The 17,281-nt window shown below is 45.9% G+C and overlaps 3 protein-coding genes across 4 annotated transcripts in view; all 3 read right to left on the bottom strand.

Annotated features, from left to right (window-relative positions):
- The window catches only part of LOC140353379 (excitatory amino acid transporter 5-like), a 28,554-nt gene extending 18,873 nt beyond the window's left edge, over positions 1 to 9,681 (bottom strand). The window contains exon 1 of the mRNA XM_072437914.1: positions 9,392 to 9,681. Coding sequence (XP_072294015.1) covers positions 9,392 to 9,652 — 261 coding nt within the window. The 5' untranslated portion in view covers positions 9,653 to 9,681. The remainder of the gene's footprint in view (positions 1 to 9,391) is intronic.
- LOC140353380 (uncharacterized) overlaps positions 1 to 17,281 on the bottom strand; it is a 257,995-nt gene that overhangs the window by 43,373 nt on the left and 197,341 nt on the right. The window lies entirely within an intron of this gene.
- On the bottom strand, positions 13,882 to 15,941 carry LOC140353398 (zinc transporter ZIP3-like). Of its 2 annotated transcripts, none has more exons than XM_072437947.1 (3): positions 15,851 to 15,941; positions 15,039 to 15,294; positions 13,882 to 14,590 (listed from the first exon to the last, which is right to left on the bottom strand). In XM_072437947.1, the coding sequence occupies exons 2-3, from the start codon at positions 15,243 to 15,245 to the stop codon at positions 13,883 to 13,885; spliced, it is 915 nt and encodes a 304-aa protein (XP_072294048.1). In that variant the 5' UTR covers positions 15,246 to 15,294; positions 15,851 to 15,941; the 3' UTR covers position 13,882. The 2 variants fall into 2 exon arrangements, with proteins under 2 accessions (XP_072294048.1, XP_072294049.1); XM_072437948.1 differs by having other exon boundaries at positions 13,882 to 14,581.

The raw sequence follows: 17,281 nt of genomic DNA, 5'->3' as shown, positions 1-17,281 counted from the left end.
TGTGTGTGTGTGTGTGTGTAAATGTCACCTGTGTGTGTGTGTGTGTGTGTGTGTAAATGTCACCTGTGTGTGTGTGTGTGTGTGTGTGTAAATGTCACCTGTGTGTATGTGTGTGTGCAAATGTCACCTTTGTGTGTGTGCAAATGTCACCTGTGTGTGTGTGTGTGTGTGTAAATGTCACGTGTGTGTGTGTGTTCAGGGTCAGGGTTCAGAATAAGCGGTATCGCATTGCAAAATGCGACGCAATTTCTCTCAAGCAATTTCTCGCAGCTTTTGCGATACAAAAATGCGTGTTCAATTGTATAACCAAAGCGCTTAAAAGTACTGATCACTCGTCAATCGATCGTCAACAACGACATGACACAATGTGGACGCTGTGTTGTCATGACGAGTCCGGCTGCTGTCTCAGAGCGAGTCTGAAAGTGGGAGGAGCCACGTGTGGTAAAGTTAGCGTCACAGATTCATAGATTTGGACTTCCGAGGTCGAAAGCTCCTAAACGCAAAAGTCTTTGCAGATCATTCACATGCCAAAATACTACACTGCCAAGTGACTACAACCTCGTTTTTAAAAATCAGATGCGTATTTTGGGCGCAGCGAATTACACTGATCCGAATGTGCAGAGCCGAGACGAGTATTTAGGGACCGTCATCAAATGTGTAGCCGGATGTTTAAAAGTTCATTTGTTAGGAGTTTTTTTTTTTTTAAATAGAATGTTTACAAATACATTTGAAACAAACAATCTTGTTACATCAAACCGCGGTGAAGTTAGTTTCACGTTGGGCGTTGGATATTCGCCTCCGCAACTAGAGCGGGAGCTTCCTCCGAGTGTGCCCTGCCTGCAGTAGCTCGACGCAGGGAGCTGCGCGATGAAGTGCCGCTTGATGCGACTGTTAGGGACCGTCTCTAAAGTACCGTTTGTTATCTTAAAAAATATAAACATATTTATAAAAAAAACTAAAAAAACAACAACATTGAGCATGAATCCAAGTTGCTAATCCTAGATGTCATAGTCCTTTTGGGCTGAAAAATTAACCCTTTGTAGATTTTTAAAGAATATTTTTAGTCAAAGAACAAGGATTATTTTCAATAGCTCCTAAATGAGCGAACCTAGATAGTAAACGCTAAGTGATTATAGTAGTTGTGGTCTCCAGGTATCACGCACACCTTTTACTTTTTCAAATTAAGCCTTTGTAGATTTTTAAGGAATATTTTTCGGCAAAAATCAAGGATTCTTTTCAATAGCTCCTAAGTCAGCTAACCTAGATAGTAAACGCTAAGTGATTATAGTAGTTGTGGTCTCCAGGTATCACGCACACCTTTTACCCCTTCAAATTAACTCTTTGTAGATTTTTAAGGAATATTTTTCGTCAAAAATCAAGGATTCTTTTCAATAGCTCCTAAATCGGGTAACCTAGAAAGTAAACCCCAAGTTATTTTAGTAGATTGAGTGTCCAGGTATCACGCACACCTTTTACTTTTTACAATTTAACCCTTTGTAGATTTTTAAGGAATATTTTTCTTCAAAAATCAAGGATTCTTTTCAATAGCTCCTAAGTAAGCTGACCTAGAAAGTCAAACCCAAGTGATTATAGTAGTTGTGGTCTCCAGGTATAACGCACACCTTTTACTTTTTCAATTTAACCCTTTATAGATTTTTAAGGAATATTTTTCGCCAAAAATCAAGGATTATTTTAGCAGTTAGCAAACACCGTAGAGTTGCTGAACTGACTGATAAACGGTCAAGGAAATGGCCTGTGCTACCGGACCCTGGACCACAGAATGTCAGCAGAGCTTTGAGGCCTTAAAAGCCAAGCTCACCACGGCCCCGGCACTTTGCCTACGCTGACTTCTCCCTCCCATTCATTCTGGAGGTTGGTGCAAGTCATGCTGGATTGGGGGCAGTGCTCTCCCAGGACCAGGACACTTTGTCTCGCCAGCCTGGCACTTCCTTAAAGGAAGTGGCACCTTTGGGGGAACTTGGGGCACATGTCTGCCTGGCCAGTTAAAACAACCCCTACAAGGAGTGGTTACACGGGCAACACAGTCCCTTGTGACTTTTCTACCGCAAGTTGCCCCTGCTGACCTCCGCGAGCTTCAGCAGTCTGACCCAGCCATACAGGAGATCCTGACCTTTTGGAAACAAAATCGACAGCCCACTCGTGAAGAGCGACGAGCCCCCTCTTCGACTGTCCTCTTAGTGCTGGCCCAGTGGGACCGCCTGGTAGAGTTAGAGGGGCTGCTGTATCGGCAGGTGTTTCGTCCTGACGGTGGTGGGGCTGTGTATCAACTCCTTCTGCCTAAAGCCTTGGTCCAGAATGTCCTCACCCAGGTCCATCAGGAGCATGGACACAAAGGAATAGAGAAGACTCTGGCCTTGCTGTGTTCCCGGTGCTATTGGCCAGGTATGTCACGGGAGGTAGCCCAATGGTGCCAGGCTTGCGAGGGATGTCAGCATGCAAAGGACAACCAATCGGTTCCTCACGCCTTTATGGGCCACTTACTGGCTTCACAGCCAAACGAGATCCTTGCAATCGACTTTACCCTGTTAGAGCAGACCTCCACTGGTCTGGAAAACGTGCTGGTCATGACTGACGTTTTTAGCAAATACACACTTGGAGTTCCAACCCGCAACAAGCACGCTTCCACTGTGGCGCAAGTCCTGGTCACAGAGTGGTTCGCAAAGTTTGGTGTGCCGGCACGCATACACTCGGACCAGGGACGAAACTTTGAGAGCACTCTCATCCAGCAGTTGTGTAAGCTGTATGAGATTACAAAGTCTCGGATATTGAACTATTGGCTATTGGCATGAGGCCATATTATCTGCCCCGGGAGTTCTCGCACGTGATTTTGATCGTAGTCTATGTGGCCCCGTCTGCCAATGCTGAATATGCTTGTGAAGCACTGCTCTCCTGCACTTGTAGGCTGCAAACACAGCATCCACAGGCTCTCTTCCTCATCCTTGGTGACTTTAACCACGCTTCTCCCTCTTCTGTTCTACCAACATACACCCAGTATGTCACCTGCCCCACCAGGAACAATAGAACATTGGACTTGTTTTTTGCCAACACCAAAGAGGCTTATTCTTCTTCCCCCCTCCCTCCCCTGGGCAGCTCAGACCACAACCTTGTACATCTGAGGCCTGTGTATGAACCCATCATGCGCAGGCAGCCTGTGGTTTCCCGTGTTTTGAGGATGTGGTCTGCTGAGAGCGAGGAGGCTCTGAGGGACTGCTTCAGCACCACTGTCTGGACTGAGCTTTACAGCCATGGGGAGGACATCAACACCATCAGAGAGTGCATCACGGACTACATCAACTTCTGTTTTGAGAACATTGTTCCCTCCCGGACGGTGCGGTGTTTTCCAAACAACAAGCCATGGATTACCCGTGAACTGAAGGCTCTGCTGAAGGAGAAGAAGAGAGCCTTCAAGTCAGGGAACAAGGAGGAGCTGAGGACTGTGCAGAAAAAGCTGAGGAGGAAGATCAGGCAGGCTGAAGCCAGCTACAAGAGGAGGATGGAGGAGCAGCTGCAGCAGAAGAACATTCAGGGAGTGTGGAGAAGCCTGAAAACCATCTCGGGCTTCAAAATCCCCCCTGCCCAGACAGAGGGGGGTCTACAGTGGGTGAATGATTTAAATGCTCACTTCTTGAGATTTGATTGGTCACCCGCCCCTCCCCCTGCACAGCTGCATGCTCCCTCTTCCACAGCTGGACAATGCCCTGCATCCATTCCTCTTCATTTCTCCGCCCCGGACCATCAGCTCCCCACTTCGCCTGGACTCACCCATCCCCCCAGCACACAGTCCCCCTGCCAACCACTGACTGTCACAGCAGCACAGGTGAGGAGTGAGCTGAAGAGGATTAAAGTGAGGAAGGCAGCAGGCATCAGCCCCAGGCTCCTTAAGTCCAGCGCAGATGAACTGTGTGGAGTTATGAAGCATGTCTTCAACATGAGCCTGAAGCTGAGGGTGGTACCACAGGTCTGGAAGACCTCCTTCTGGTACCTGTGCCCAAGACACAGCGCGCCAAAGACCTCAACAGCTTCAGGCCGGTGGCTCTCACGTCCCATCTGATGAAGACACTGGAGCGGCTGGTCCTGGACCACCTCCGCTCCACCGTGAGCTCAGTAATGGACCCGCTGCAGTTTGCATACCGGCCTGGCATTGGAGTGGAGGACGCCATCATCTCCCTGCTGCACCGCTCTCTCTCTCACCTGGAAAAGCTTGGCAGCTCTGTGAGGATCCTGTTCTTCAATCTTTCCAGCCCCTTCAACACCATCAGCTCCTGAGGGACAAGCTGGAGACTGCTGGTGTGGAGTATGACCTGGCAGATTGGATCCTGGACTACCTCACGGACCAACCCCAGTTTGTGAGAGCACGGGACTGTGTGTCTGACACTCGGACCTGCAGTGTGGGGGCGCCCCAGGGCACTGTCCTCGCGCCCTTTCTCTTCACCCTTTACACTGCAGACTTCAGACGCGACACTGCAGAAGTTCTGATGACTCTGCCATCATCGGACTCATCTCGGACGACGCTGATGCAGAGTACAGGGGACTGGCACAGGACTTTGTGGACTGGTGTCAGCGGAACCACCTCCTCATCAACGCGGGGAAGACCAAAGAGATGGTGGTGGATTTCCGCAGACGCCACCCCACTGCCCCCTCACCAGTGAACATCCAGGAACGGGACATTGAGAGAGTGGACTCATACAAGTACCTGGGTGTTCATCTGAACCACAAACTGGACTGGACTCATAACACAGACGCACTGTACAGGAAGAGCCAGAGTCGGCTCTACCTCCTGAGGAGACTCAGGTCTTTTGGAGTGACAGGGCCACTCCTGAAGACCTTCTACGACTCTGTGGTGGCATCAGCCCTCCTGTACGGTGTGGCCTGCTGGAGCAGCAGCATCGCAGAGAGGGAGAGGAGGAGGCTGGACAAAGTCATCAAGAAGTTCAGCTCCGTCCTGGGCTGCGCTCTGGACTCGGTGCAGGAGGTGGGGGACAGAAGGGTCCTGGCTGGATTCACATCTATGCTTGACCATGGGTGCCACCCCCTGCAGTCCGCTCTGGAGAGCAGCTTCAGTGAGAGACTGATCCACCCTCGCTGTGTGAAGGAAAGGTTTCGCAGGTCTTTCCTTCCTGCTGCTGTCAGACTTTATAACAAATACTGTTAGTCCTGAACACTCGCAATACTGACTTAACAATGTGCAATTCCGTCATATGTGCAATATGTGCCGTCGTGACACATATTCATGTGCAATTACTGTCGTGATCACATGCAATGGTATTTATTTATTTATGTATTGATTTATTTTTATCTTTATTATTTTTCCCTCCATCCCTTGTTGGGTAATGGAAGGTTTTGTCTATGGGAGTTTTTGTTTATAAGAGATCTTCTACTGAAAGTGTTTTTCAAACTTTCTATAAGTGATCTGTTCTTTTCTTCTGTATCTACCTCTGTATCTACCTGCGTTGCATCAATGAAATTTCCCCATGTGGGACAATAAAGGAATATCTTATCTTGTCTTATCTTACTCCGTACCACCCAGCAGGAAATGGGCAGTGTGAGCGGTTCAATCGAACACTTCACAATATGTTGCATGCTCTTCCTGCATCCCGTAAGAGGGACTGGAGTGGTTGCTTACCCCAGGTGCTCTACGCATAAAACACCACTCCCCACCAGTTCACTGGTGAGTCTCCATTCTTCCTGATGTTTGGGCAAGAACCACGTCCACCTATTGATTTCTTGTTGGGTAGGGTGCAAGACCCCGTGGGGGGGGGGAAGTGTGCATGAGTGGGTGTTACGACCACCTGCCTCAACGGCAGCCAAACAAAGAGGGGAGTCCACACAGCATCACAATAATTAATAGTATATTTTTATTACAAATCAGGCCCTGACAAAAGAAACTAATGTATCTGCGTAGATGGCAACTAACTAAGTGTAGTGTGATATGTATTGTTGCAATGAAAATGTGCAAAAATAAACAGAAATAAAACTGTGCTGCCACACAGTACAGCAACCAGTCTTGGGGCGCGGCGAGAGAGAGAGACTGCTCCCACCAGCCTCCCTTATATCCAGGCTGGCTCCACTCAAGCCAAACGATCCTAAGGTGTGTTAGGAGGGACCTGCAGTGGAGAGAATCACCTGGCAACCAGGAGAGGGTGCTGACTCCCACTGCCCAGGGAGCTGACACCCCTACAGAACCCCTAGGTTCGTAACAGTGGGTGAAAAGAGCACCAGACGCGTCTTCAGGTGGCTTTCAACGGGGCAAGAGAAAGATTGCGTCTGGCGGCCTCACGCAGAAAGGCATATCATGACCAATGGGTCAGAGATGTGCCATTTAAGGAAGGCCAGCTGGTGCTACTTTGCGATTACAGTGCTAGAGGTTGTCGGAAGACCCAAGACCTGTGGGGTCCTCAACCTATGTTGTCCTGCAAGCCCCAAGGGAAGATGGTGTTGTGTACACGGTGGCTACAATCAACAAACCAAGGTAAAAAGGGTCCACCGATCCCTGTTGAAGGCCCTGCTTTGCAGTGACTCCCCTACCACTGTCCCTGGTGTGAATCCTCCGGATGCACCTGTAGCACCAATCGTAGAAGATGAACAGTCATTTGAGGATGATTTGTTTTTACAGCCGCCGGTGCGGCAGCCAACAGTTGTGCCCCAAAACTCCTCCCACGTCCCATTACATGTGCAGAGTGCTCAAGACCCACCGTGGTCACTGACCAGGCTCCGCCAGCAATTGACCCTGTGGCCAATCCTGGCTTCAGCGAGGCATCTGTACGCTGGTCCACTCGCACGACCGCTGGCCAATACCTAAATCCCCACCGTATTCCAAGGTCCCTAGTTGAACAACCATCCGGCCAAGGTGCTCCTGTGTCATCCTCCAGGCTGACACAAGCAGTTTTTAGGCCTTCGTGTTAAGTTGTGTTTCATCGTCGGGGCGACGATGCATTTCGGGGGGGGGGGGTGGAATGTGGCAATATGGGCTGTAGAGGCCTGTGCTGAGGGTACACTTACCTGCCGCTCCGTGGCGCTCAGCTGGCAGACTATTTAAGCGCGGCCTCCTCATCCGCCTCTCGTTTCGCCCACACGCTCTTCCAGGCCTTGGTTGTTGGCCACTCCGTCCTCCATTCCAGGTAATGACAATCCCGCGGCTTCGATTCATTCATTTCACAAATTCATGAATTAAATTCTTCCGGTAGTGCCGTTGCAGTGCCACAGGCACCCATAATTCAGTCCGGGGCTCTGGCAAATCACCTAGCAGGTAATGAACTCCCAATTCTCCTCAGTCATTCAGTTTCAACGCTCCTAAATCCCGGTTTGCCCCAGATACACCGGTCAAGTACACCCGTTTGGCTTTTAACGCCTTGTCCATGACCACGCGCCGCAGATTGCGGCGAAGGCGCTGTTGTGCGGCAACAGCTGGCCAACGTTGCGTGCGCTGGTCCACTCAGTTTGGATGCAGCCTGTGGTGTGGAGCGATCCCATTGAGCAGCTAAGGAAGTATCGTGTGCTCCTCCGTCAACCATGCCCGGTATGTGCCGAGAATTTATTTAGATCAGTTTCGATTGAATGTAGTAATTCCACTGGTAATATTGCAGGTCTCCTGTGGTGGTCCGCAGCGGCTCGGGCACGCCCCCTCTGCTGTTTAGTTCCTTCTTGGCTTCTTTTTGTTTTGTTCCTGCTCTGTTCTGCTCCTGTACTGTGCCTATTTTGCCGTCCCGTTTTGTTCCTGTTTTGTCCCTATTTTGTTCTTATTTTGCCTACTATTATAATAACTTGGGTTTGACTTCTAGGTCAGCTTACTTAGGAGCTATTGAAAAGAATCCTTGATTTTTGACGAAAAATATTCCTTAAAAATCAACAAAGAATCAATTTGAAAAAGTAAAAGGTGTGCGTGATACCTGGACACTCAATCTACTATAATAACTTGGGGTTGACTTTCTAGGTTACCCGATTTAGGAGCTATTGAAAAGAATCCTTGATTTTTGACGAAAAATATTCCTTAAAAATCTACAAAGAGTTAATTTGATTAAGTAAAAGGTGTGCGTGATACCTGGAGACCACAACTACTATAATCACTTAGCATTTACTATCTAGGTTTGCTAACTTAGGAGCTATTGAAAAGAATCCTTGTTTTTTGACTAAAAATATTCCTTAAAAATCTACAAAGGGTTAAATTGTAAAAAGTAAAAGGTGTGCGTGATACCTGGAGACCACAACTACTATAATCACTTAGCATTTACTATCTAGGTTTGCTAACTTAGGAGCTATTGAAAAGAATCCTTGTTTTTTGACGAAAAATATTCCTTAAAAATCTACAAAGGGTTAATTTGAAAAGGTAAAAGGTGTGCGTGATACCTGGAGACCACAACTACTATAATCATTTGGGTTTGACTTTCTAGGTCAGCTGACTTTAGGAGCTATTGAAAAGAATCCTTGTTTTTTGACGAAAAATATTCCTTAAAAATCTACAAAGGGTTAATTTGAAATAGTAAAAGGTGTGCGTTGTACCTGGAGACCCAAACTACTATAATCTTTAAAAATCTACAAAGGGTAATTTTTTAGCCCAAAAGGACTATGGCATCTAGGATTAGCAACTTGGATTCATGCTCAATATTGTTTTTTTTAAATATAAATACGTTTGATATTTTTTAAGATAACACATTTTTAAACAAACGGTACTTTAGAGACGGTCCCTAAATGGCGCACCAAGCGGCACTTCAGCGCGCAGCTCCCCGCGTCGAGCTACTGCAGGCGGGACACACTCAGAGGAAGCTCCCGCTCTAGTTGCGGAGGCGAATGTCCAACGTCCAACGTGAAACTAACTTCACCGCGGTTTACATCAATGGAAAATATTGATTGTTAGTCACTTTCGTGTTTTGCTATGCAATAATCAAATTGCTATACAAATTTGAAAAAATGAACGGATTGTTTAGCAGCACCGCTATACAAGTGAAAATCCTTAAAGGCGGTATGGACGATTTTTCGGCGATTTGAGAACACAGGCGGAAGTGCGCATGCGCACTCCCCCGTGCGGACTGATACAACACACACGTGCGTTTGTTTATTAGCGCAACGGAGCGCATCGCTCGTTTCCCGTAGATTTCTCTCTACTTCTGCGTCAGCTCGAACTGTCTTTCTCGGTCTTCATTTTGCCCCGTACACTGAGGGAACTATATTATGATAGATCCATGCACTTAGGCACGTGGAAACGTGGGGACGAACCGCACGCGGCTGCAGGTGAGCGATAGGTGCTTTTTATGATTGATACGTGGCAGGACAAATGATTTATCCACGCCACGAGGAAATATGATAACAAATTTGCTGAAAAAAATCGTCCATACCACCTTTAATCTGAACCCTGGTGTGTGTGTGTGTGTGTTACCTGTGTGGAGAGCTGGGTGCCCCTCAGCATGAAGCCGAGGGTGCAGCCCGTAAGCACCGCCACCACGGACAGCGTGAGGAGCCCGTTCCGTTTGCAGAAGTCCCGGACCTTGTTCCGGAGCTCCGTCAAGGCTGACGATCGGTGCATGAAGCCCTTCATGCGGCCTCCTAATGTGGCCCCGCCCTTGGGCTCCTGCGCGAACGGCATGCTGTCCCCGGAGCGCGTCTCCTCGTCTGCGCTCGGCAGCAGCAGCTCCTCCATGGCTCCTGAGAGAGCGCCCCCTACAGCAGCTAACGTCCTGGGCCCTGTGACGTTTAACAGAGTCTGTGAAACGTTTAAAAGAGCTGCTCATGTGAAAATTAGACTGCTGTGTGCTGTCTGCATCAAACTATACAGCATTTTATTTTCTGTGACGCAGGAAGTGAGCTGTTAGCAGGAAGTGAGCTGTTAGCAGGAAGTGAGCTGAAAGCAGAGAGTTTGCTGTTAGCAGGAAGTCACCTGTTAGCAGGAAGTGAGCGGTTAGCAGGAAGTCAGCTGTTAGCAGGAAGTGAGCGGTTAGCAGGAAGTGAGCTGTTAGCAGGTGAATGTCATAAACTGATCATCTTTAACTTCTTGTGCAACAAATGCAACGTTTTGAAGACTTTTTCCCAGAGAATAAATGTTGTTTTTAATTATTAATAACTACATGATTCTAACAGCCACGTGTCAATCAAACCTTTATCGTCCTTCGACACACACACACACACACACACACACACACAGACTGTGTCCTGTGTCATATGATCCTCATAATCACAGACCTAATGAGCCTTATTCGCCCTAAAGCTGAACTTTAGCCTCTTCTTCTGGGGCCTTTTCACTTTAGAACTCATCACTCTTTTCTCTGAATAAACGTCAACGTTGACTTTAAAACATGACGTAATGTTAGTCTCTGACCACAACAGTCAGAATAATCTCACCTGGTTCTTTCCGTACTGTCCCTCTTCACAAACGCACTGCGCTCCGGTGGTCTCCGGTGGTCTCCGGTGGGCCGCGGGTTCGGTGGTCTCTTCTCCGGTTCCGTGAGACGCTCCGAAGTCTCCGAGGAACGAGCAGCTCTGGAGGATTAGAACGGGCCAGAGCCGCGCTCCGGGGCCGCGGTAAGAGGCTTATTCCAGGTGAACTCATGCACACTGCGCTCACGCGCTGTTGTGGCGGTGACGCGTGCGGCACAAGCGGCTGTTGGGGGTTTGACGTGGCTCAAACCACGCGGGGTCAAAGGTTAATGGCTTTCATTGATGAAGCTGAGTCTTCATGAAGACGGACTGAGATGAACAGCCGCAGGGACTAGAGCAGATGCAAGGTGAAACCAAAGACCCCCACACTAAGACGTTCATGACCTCATTCTTATTTCTGAAGTTATTAAACGTTATTGTGAACAGTTTGGGCCGATAAAGATGTAGAAATGTGAGATGAATAAAACGTTTAAAGGAGCTTCTAACATCCCTCATCATGTCACCCAGAGCCACGCCTTCAGCTCTGCAGGGAGTCACATACTATCTATAGTGTCATTTGAGATCAATATCGCCTTTTACGATGAACACTTGCAAAATAAGGATCTACAGAGTACTTTATAAATACCAATATTTCACTATCAATATGTTTTTCCTTAATACTTTGTTTGTCCTTCACATTTGAATGATTATAGTTTGTAAACATCAGAATTTGCACATTAAATGTCTCACTTTGATTACATCAACACTTCTTAGACATTCTTCTTCTTCTGCTCTGAAGTGGCCAGGGTCAGAGGTCACTGTGAGGTCAGCCAGAGCCCAGGTCCAAGCTCAGACCCAGGTTTGCATCTGGACTAAAGACGCTGGACGGGTCTTTGGTCTGAACCAAGGTCAGGACGTAGTCTGCATTCACCATGAGAACTCTGTGCTCCTCCTGACCACGAGGGGGCGCAACGAGATCCTCCAGGACCTGATCACACACTGAATGTTCCCCCGAAGTGTTAAGTGTTTGTTAAGTGTTAAAGTTTTAAGATGGTGTAATCCCTCATTGGTCCAGGAGAGTTCCATTGTAGAAAAGCTTCAGTTGTTTCATCTGGAAACTGTCTGGGAACTCAGCGTATGCCCCGCCCACCGGGTGGGACCTCCTGATAAAGGGCGTTTACAGTTTCACTTGAGACTGCGCCACATAGTGAGACTAAAGAGCCACTGCACAAGAGGCTTTATCAGCACGTCAGACACTGGAGCTCAGGACCACAGAGCGCCGTGCATATTCATCTTAAAGACACAAACCACTCGATCAAAGACAGTGTGGAGAAGATTCTGAGCAGGACAAAAAATGAAGAGAAAGAGTTAAAGAGGCACTCAGTGATGAGGGAGCTGCAGTCAGGTCACAATAGGATGTAGATATCAGCCCTGTAATGGGCCGATAGGTTTTACTTGAGACGACTCTTTTTTGTTTCCTAACACCTCCCTTTATTAGGAGGTCCCGCCCGGTGGTAGGGGCTTACTGAGTAGGATATAAAAGCTGAGTTCTGAGTGTTAGCTGAGTGTTAGCTAACACTTAGCTAAATGTGATTGATTATGATTTGGCGCAGCCCAAATAAATAAATCACACATAACTTGAATTTGATACATTTATTTTTAAATACTTCCACATTTGATTTCATTAAATACAAAAATTCACAAAAGTAAAAAAAAAATGTTTCTCTGCAAACAATTTACAAAAGATTTTTAAAGAAGTTAAGATTATTTGACATTAAGCATTTGAATATTCCCGTCGTCCAAACGGTGCAGAGGTGGCCATCTTGGCTACGGTGGACAAAAGAGCTGATTATATCACAAGCTCCATTTTCAGCTACATTCTCTAACGCTGCACAAGTGTTTTAAATGTTTATCTACTTTGAATTAATGATTGTCAAAGCTTCTAATTGTAAAAATAATGAACATTTAAACATAAATACAGTTTGATAATAAGTATATCGGTTCAATATTATCACAATAAATAAAGTTTTTTTGGTGTGAATCAGTCGTGTCACGTTTATCCTTCATGTGGAGGTGAAATGGAGCAAAGGATTATGGTCTTTGTAGTTCCTCTGTTTTTAACTGCAGCCACAGAACAGTGCATTTCACAAGATTAAAAAAGAAACGTCACAATGTCAAAAACATCACAATTTCTTAAACTCAAAGAGGTGAAAACATCGAAAAATCTGTAGAAAATTGACATCACATTAGGGACATTCATCCAGAAAAACAAAGCAGAATTTACACAAAGAAACAACTTTTTAAACATTAATAATAAACTGACATTAGATGAGTGATGGCCAAGTGGTTGCTAAGTCATTTCCTAGTGTGATGTCATCAATTACAAACTGGAAGTAAAATTATAAACGTAAAAAATTTACTATTCTGAATGATATTTTTTATAATTTATCAAATCAAAAAATATATTCATCTTCACTTGCGATTCAGTTCAATGATTGGTCCGACCTGCAGGGGGCGCTTTACCTTCGTCCGATGATTTTTATTCTTCACTTTTCAGTTATAGCTCTGAATAAACTTCATTTTCGATTCAAATGTCACGGTTTTAGTCCGTTTGAGACGCTTTTGTTAACGATTTGAAGCTTTTCTCAGTCGTTAAGTGAAAGTGAGTAACAATATCTCACAAAAAGATTGATATTGCGACAGTTTCAAGCGACATCGCAGCGACTGACACAAATGTAGTTTTTAAGAAGAAAACATTTAAACATGATTTTATTCATGTTTTTTCCACGTTAAAGGTTGAATGGACGACTTTTCGACCCAAATCTGAGTCTCATTTCCTCGTGGCGGGGTCTGCCGATTAGTCCTGCCACGTATCAATCATAAAACGCACCTATCGCTCACCTGCAGCCGCGTGCGGGCTCGTCCCCACGAGCAGCACGGTTCCGCGTGTCTAAGCGCATGGATCTATCATAATATAGTGTACGGGACAAAATGAAGACGGAGAAAGACTGTTCGAGCTGACTCAGAACATGACGGAAATCTTTTGGAGACGAGAGATGCAATGCGCTCCGTCGCGCTAATAAACAAACGCACGTGTGTGTTGTATCAGTCCGCACGGAGTGCGCATGTGCACTTCCGCCTGCGTTCTCAAATCGCCGAAAAATCGTCCATTACGCCTTTAACTTTTTATCTTGACACAGTTTGTTTCATAAGTGAAGGCATGTAAATGTGTATATACTTTAATATAAAGAAAGCTGTTAATAATAATAATAATAATAACAGCACTTAAACGCTGTTATAAGGCGCCAACGAAGTATTATTTCTATTGAGACTTTTGAAACACATTTTTAACCAAATAAAGTTGTAAATCTGTGACTGAAGCGTCTAAAGAGAATATTTATGAAAGAAGAGTTTTATTAATGAAAATCTGAAGTAGTTTTTTTTTTTGACATTTTGATTAAATAATGTCCCTGTCTTTGTTATAAAAGGTTTTTGTGTTTAAGAGTGTTTGGCGCCGTCACCATTTGACCAGCACCAGTGCGGCCAGCGTCCCGTAGCCCAGGACCAGGAACAGCACTTTGAGCAGTCGGTCCCGTTTGTCCTCCAACTCCCGTGACAGAATCTCAAAGAAGGTGACGAAGAGGAAGGTGCCGGCGGCGAGCCCCTGCAGCACCACGGACGCCACGCTGCCCGCTAGCGTCTGCGCAGACCTGATGCTAATGCCCACCAGCACACCCAGCGGGATCATGAGGCTCACCGTCGCCCCGAGCTTTGCCGCGTCCCTCATCGCCAGCGAGGCCTTGGCGATGCTGACGCCAAGCGCGACGGCGGCCAGCGTCTCGTGTACGGCCACGCCCAGAAACAGGCTCCCCAACTTGGCGCCATCGTCCTGCAGCCCGAGCGCCAGCCCCTCGAAAACGGAGTGAGCGGACAGAGCCAGCACGAGGCTGATCAAACGCAGAGGCCCGGCGCCGGCCAGGTGGGCGGGGTCGAAGTGGGCGTGGCCATGGTGGCCGGAGATGAAGGGCGTGTCGTATTCGGAGTCGCTGCCCGCCTCTGAGCCGCCCGCATTGAAGGTCTCCAGGTTTATGAAAGACGGGCGCTCTTTTCTGAACGTGAGAATCGTCTGCTCCACGAAAACGGTGAGAAAGAAGCCGAGCATCATCATCGTCTCAGCCACAGGGTAATCAGATGACAAGTTCAGCTCTGAGAAGACCTGCGACACCTGCAACACGCAAGTGCACTTCAGTAACACACGCAAGTGCACTTCAGTAACACACGCAAGTGCACTTCAGTAACACACGCAAGTGCACTTCAGTAACACACGCAAGTGCACTTCAGTAACACACGCAAGTGCACTTCAGTAACACACGCAAGTGCACTTCAGTAACACACGCAAGTGCACTTCAGTAACACACGCAAGTGCAATTCAGTAACACACGCAAGTGCACTTCAGCAACACACGCAAGTTCACTTCAGCAACACACAAAAGCAGCAGTGACAGTAATAACAGCAGCATGACAGTAATAACAGCAGCATGACAGTAATAACAGCAGCAGTGACAGTAATACAGTAATAACAGCAGCAGTGACAGTAATAACAGCAGCAGTGACAGCAGCAGTGACAGTAATAACAGCAGCAGCAGTGACAGTAATAACAGCAGTAATATTGACCTTGTCTCTCACGGCCGGCAGCAGAGCATTGAAGCACGTGGCCAGGAACACGCCTCCTCCAAAGGCGTTACACATAGACAGAGGACGCCTGTACCTATGGGCTTTATCGTGGTCCACCAGCAGGAGACGCACTGGGACCAGAACTCCTCCCAGCATGAGAACAAACAGCCCCAGCATCCCCAGCAGCTTCACCCACAACAACTTCATCCTGAGGCCCCACAAACCTGCTCCGACTCCTACAGCATCACCTCCTGGTCTGGAGAGAGAAGAAGTGTCAGGGACTAAAGCAAACATCTGTGACATCTTAAATTTACCATTCAGAAAAAGAGTGGTGACCATGATAACCAGACACTAAACAAACAAACAAACAATATCCAAATCTCGGGTATGATTTGATCTGGATATGATTTCACAGGACAAACATTACAAACACATTTATGAAATATTGTAGAAAACTTCAGAACAGAATTGCAGATTGGATAGTTTTTAATTAAAAATAACATGTGTCGGCAGAGTGCTCATGTGTCGATAGTAGCTCAGTGGCTCTAACTCCAACTTGCTCTAACTTCATGTCTTGTGTTACTTCTTTGATCTTCTGCTCATCACTTCCAGTTCTGAGCTCAGATTCATTTTAATTTTGCTCAGATTTCAGCAAAGGAAAAAAAAATCAATCAAATGATTGATGCAGTGTTAGCTCAGTGTAGTTAGCTCAGTCAGTGTAGTTAGCTCAGTTAGCTTCAGGCTAAAGTGCGTCAGCACAGAGTATTTAACTGTCTGCGGTGGAAATTGACGTGTAATTGCGCTGTTTTTACCTGTCGAGTCAAACTTCGCGTTTCCTGATGAGGAGCAGGTGCAGTTTTAGACACTTCCGGGTCTTTCCATCAACAGCGTGGTGACGTACATTCCCCAATGTTTACAATGATCTTCCATTTTTAAAGTTCTGTTCATTTAAAGTAAAAACGTCTTAACACAAAATAAGTAAAATAATGGTTATAAGATGATGTAATTAATTTATATATGTTTATACATACATAAACTTCTATAGTATAAAATATGAATATATATATATTTTAGTTATAGTTTATTCTTTTACTGACCATGACATAAGTGGCCATTATGTATTTTGTAAAATGGTTCGTCCCTCACACCAGAATCAAAACACTCAGACACAGAGACAGGTGTAAAATGTTGAGATACGTTTTTATTTTCCAAACTGGACAGCTCCGCCTCTGTATTCACTCGTTCACATTCACGCTTCACTCGCACATAAACCGAGGACATTTGCAGCTCGCTCCAGACTTTGCATTCACTTTTTCCACTGTATAGTTTTTAAAGGATAACATTTAGGGTTAAATATATGCACGTTTTATCATAACTTTAGTTGTATTAAAGTGGACATTCAAAGTGCTAAACGCTGTCCCTAAAAAAACAACACAGTTTTTGGTGAGAGGCTCCTTCTTCATCTTCTCTTCATGCGGGAAATATTCAGAGATGGAAACGGCGCCCTCCAGAGTCCAAATCTGCAAGGAAACAACTGCTGCTCTGAAAAGATCCAATCTGAAAAAAATAATAAAAAAAAAAAAAACACTATTACATTTGTTGGTGAAGAGAAGTCACAAAGTAGGAACGTGCTTTGGCGTTAAAAAAGAAAATGGTAATCAGAACTGCAGCCGCGTGCGGGCTCGTCCCCACGAGCAGCACGGTTCCGCGTGTCTAAGCGCATGGATCTATCATAATATAGTGTACGGGACAAAATGAAGACGGAGAAAGACTGTTCGAGCTGACTCAGAACATGACGGAAATCTTTTGGAGACGAGAGATGCAATGCGCTCCGTCGCGCTAATAAACAAACGCACGTGTGTGTTGTATCAGTCCGCACGGAGTGCGCATGTGCACTTCCGCCTGCGTTCTCAAATCGCCGAAAAATCGTCCATTACGCCTTTAACTTTTTATCTTGACACAGTTTGTTTCATAAGTGAAGGCATGTAAATGTGTATATACTTTAATATAAAGAAAGCTGTTAATAATAATAATAATAATAACAGCACTTAAACGCTGTTATAAGGCGCCAACGAAGTATTATTTCTATTGAGACTTTTGAAACACATTTTTAACCAAATAAAGTTGTAAATCTGTGACTGAAGCGTCTAAAGAGAATATTTATGAAAGAAGAGTTTTATTAATGAAAATCTGAAGTAGTTTTTTTTTTTGACATTTTGATTAAATAATGTCCCTGTCTTTGT

Source organism: Eucyclogobius newberryi, unplaced genomic scaffold, assembly GCF_026437365.1.
Source record: "Eucyclogobius newberryi isolate DKJ021-1_F unplaced genomic scaffold, fEucNew1.0.hap1 SCAF_9, whole genome shotgun sequence".
Classification (NCBI taxonomy): domain Eukaryota; kingdom Metazoa; phylum Chordata; class Actinopteri; order Gobiiformes; family Gobiidae; genus Eucyclogobius; species Eucyclogobius newberryi.
Note: the sequence above shows the minus strand (reverse complement) of the source record. Positions and strands in the feature narration are given on the sequence as shown.

Coding starts and splice junctions, on each gene's coding strand:
- LOC140353398 (XM_072437947.1), bottom strand. CDS start 15,245: ATGAAGTTGTTGTGGGTGAAGCTGCTGGGGATGCTGGGGCTGTTTGTT. Junction 14,591..15,038: donor TGCCGGCCGTGAGAGACAAG/GTCAATATTACT, acceptor TGCGTGTTGCAG/GTGTCGCAGGTCTTCTCAGA.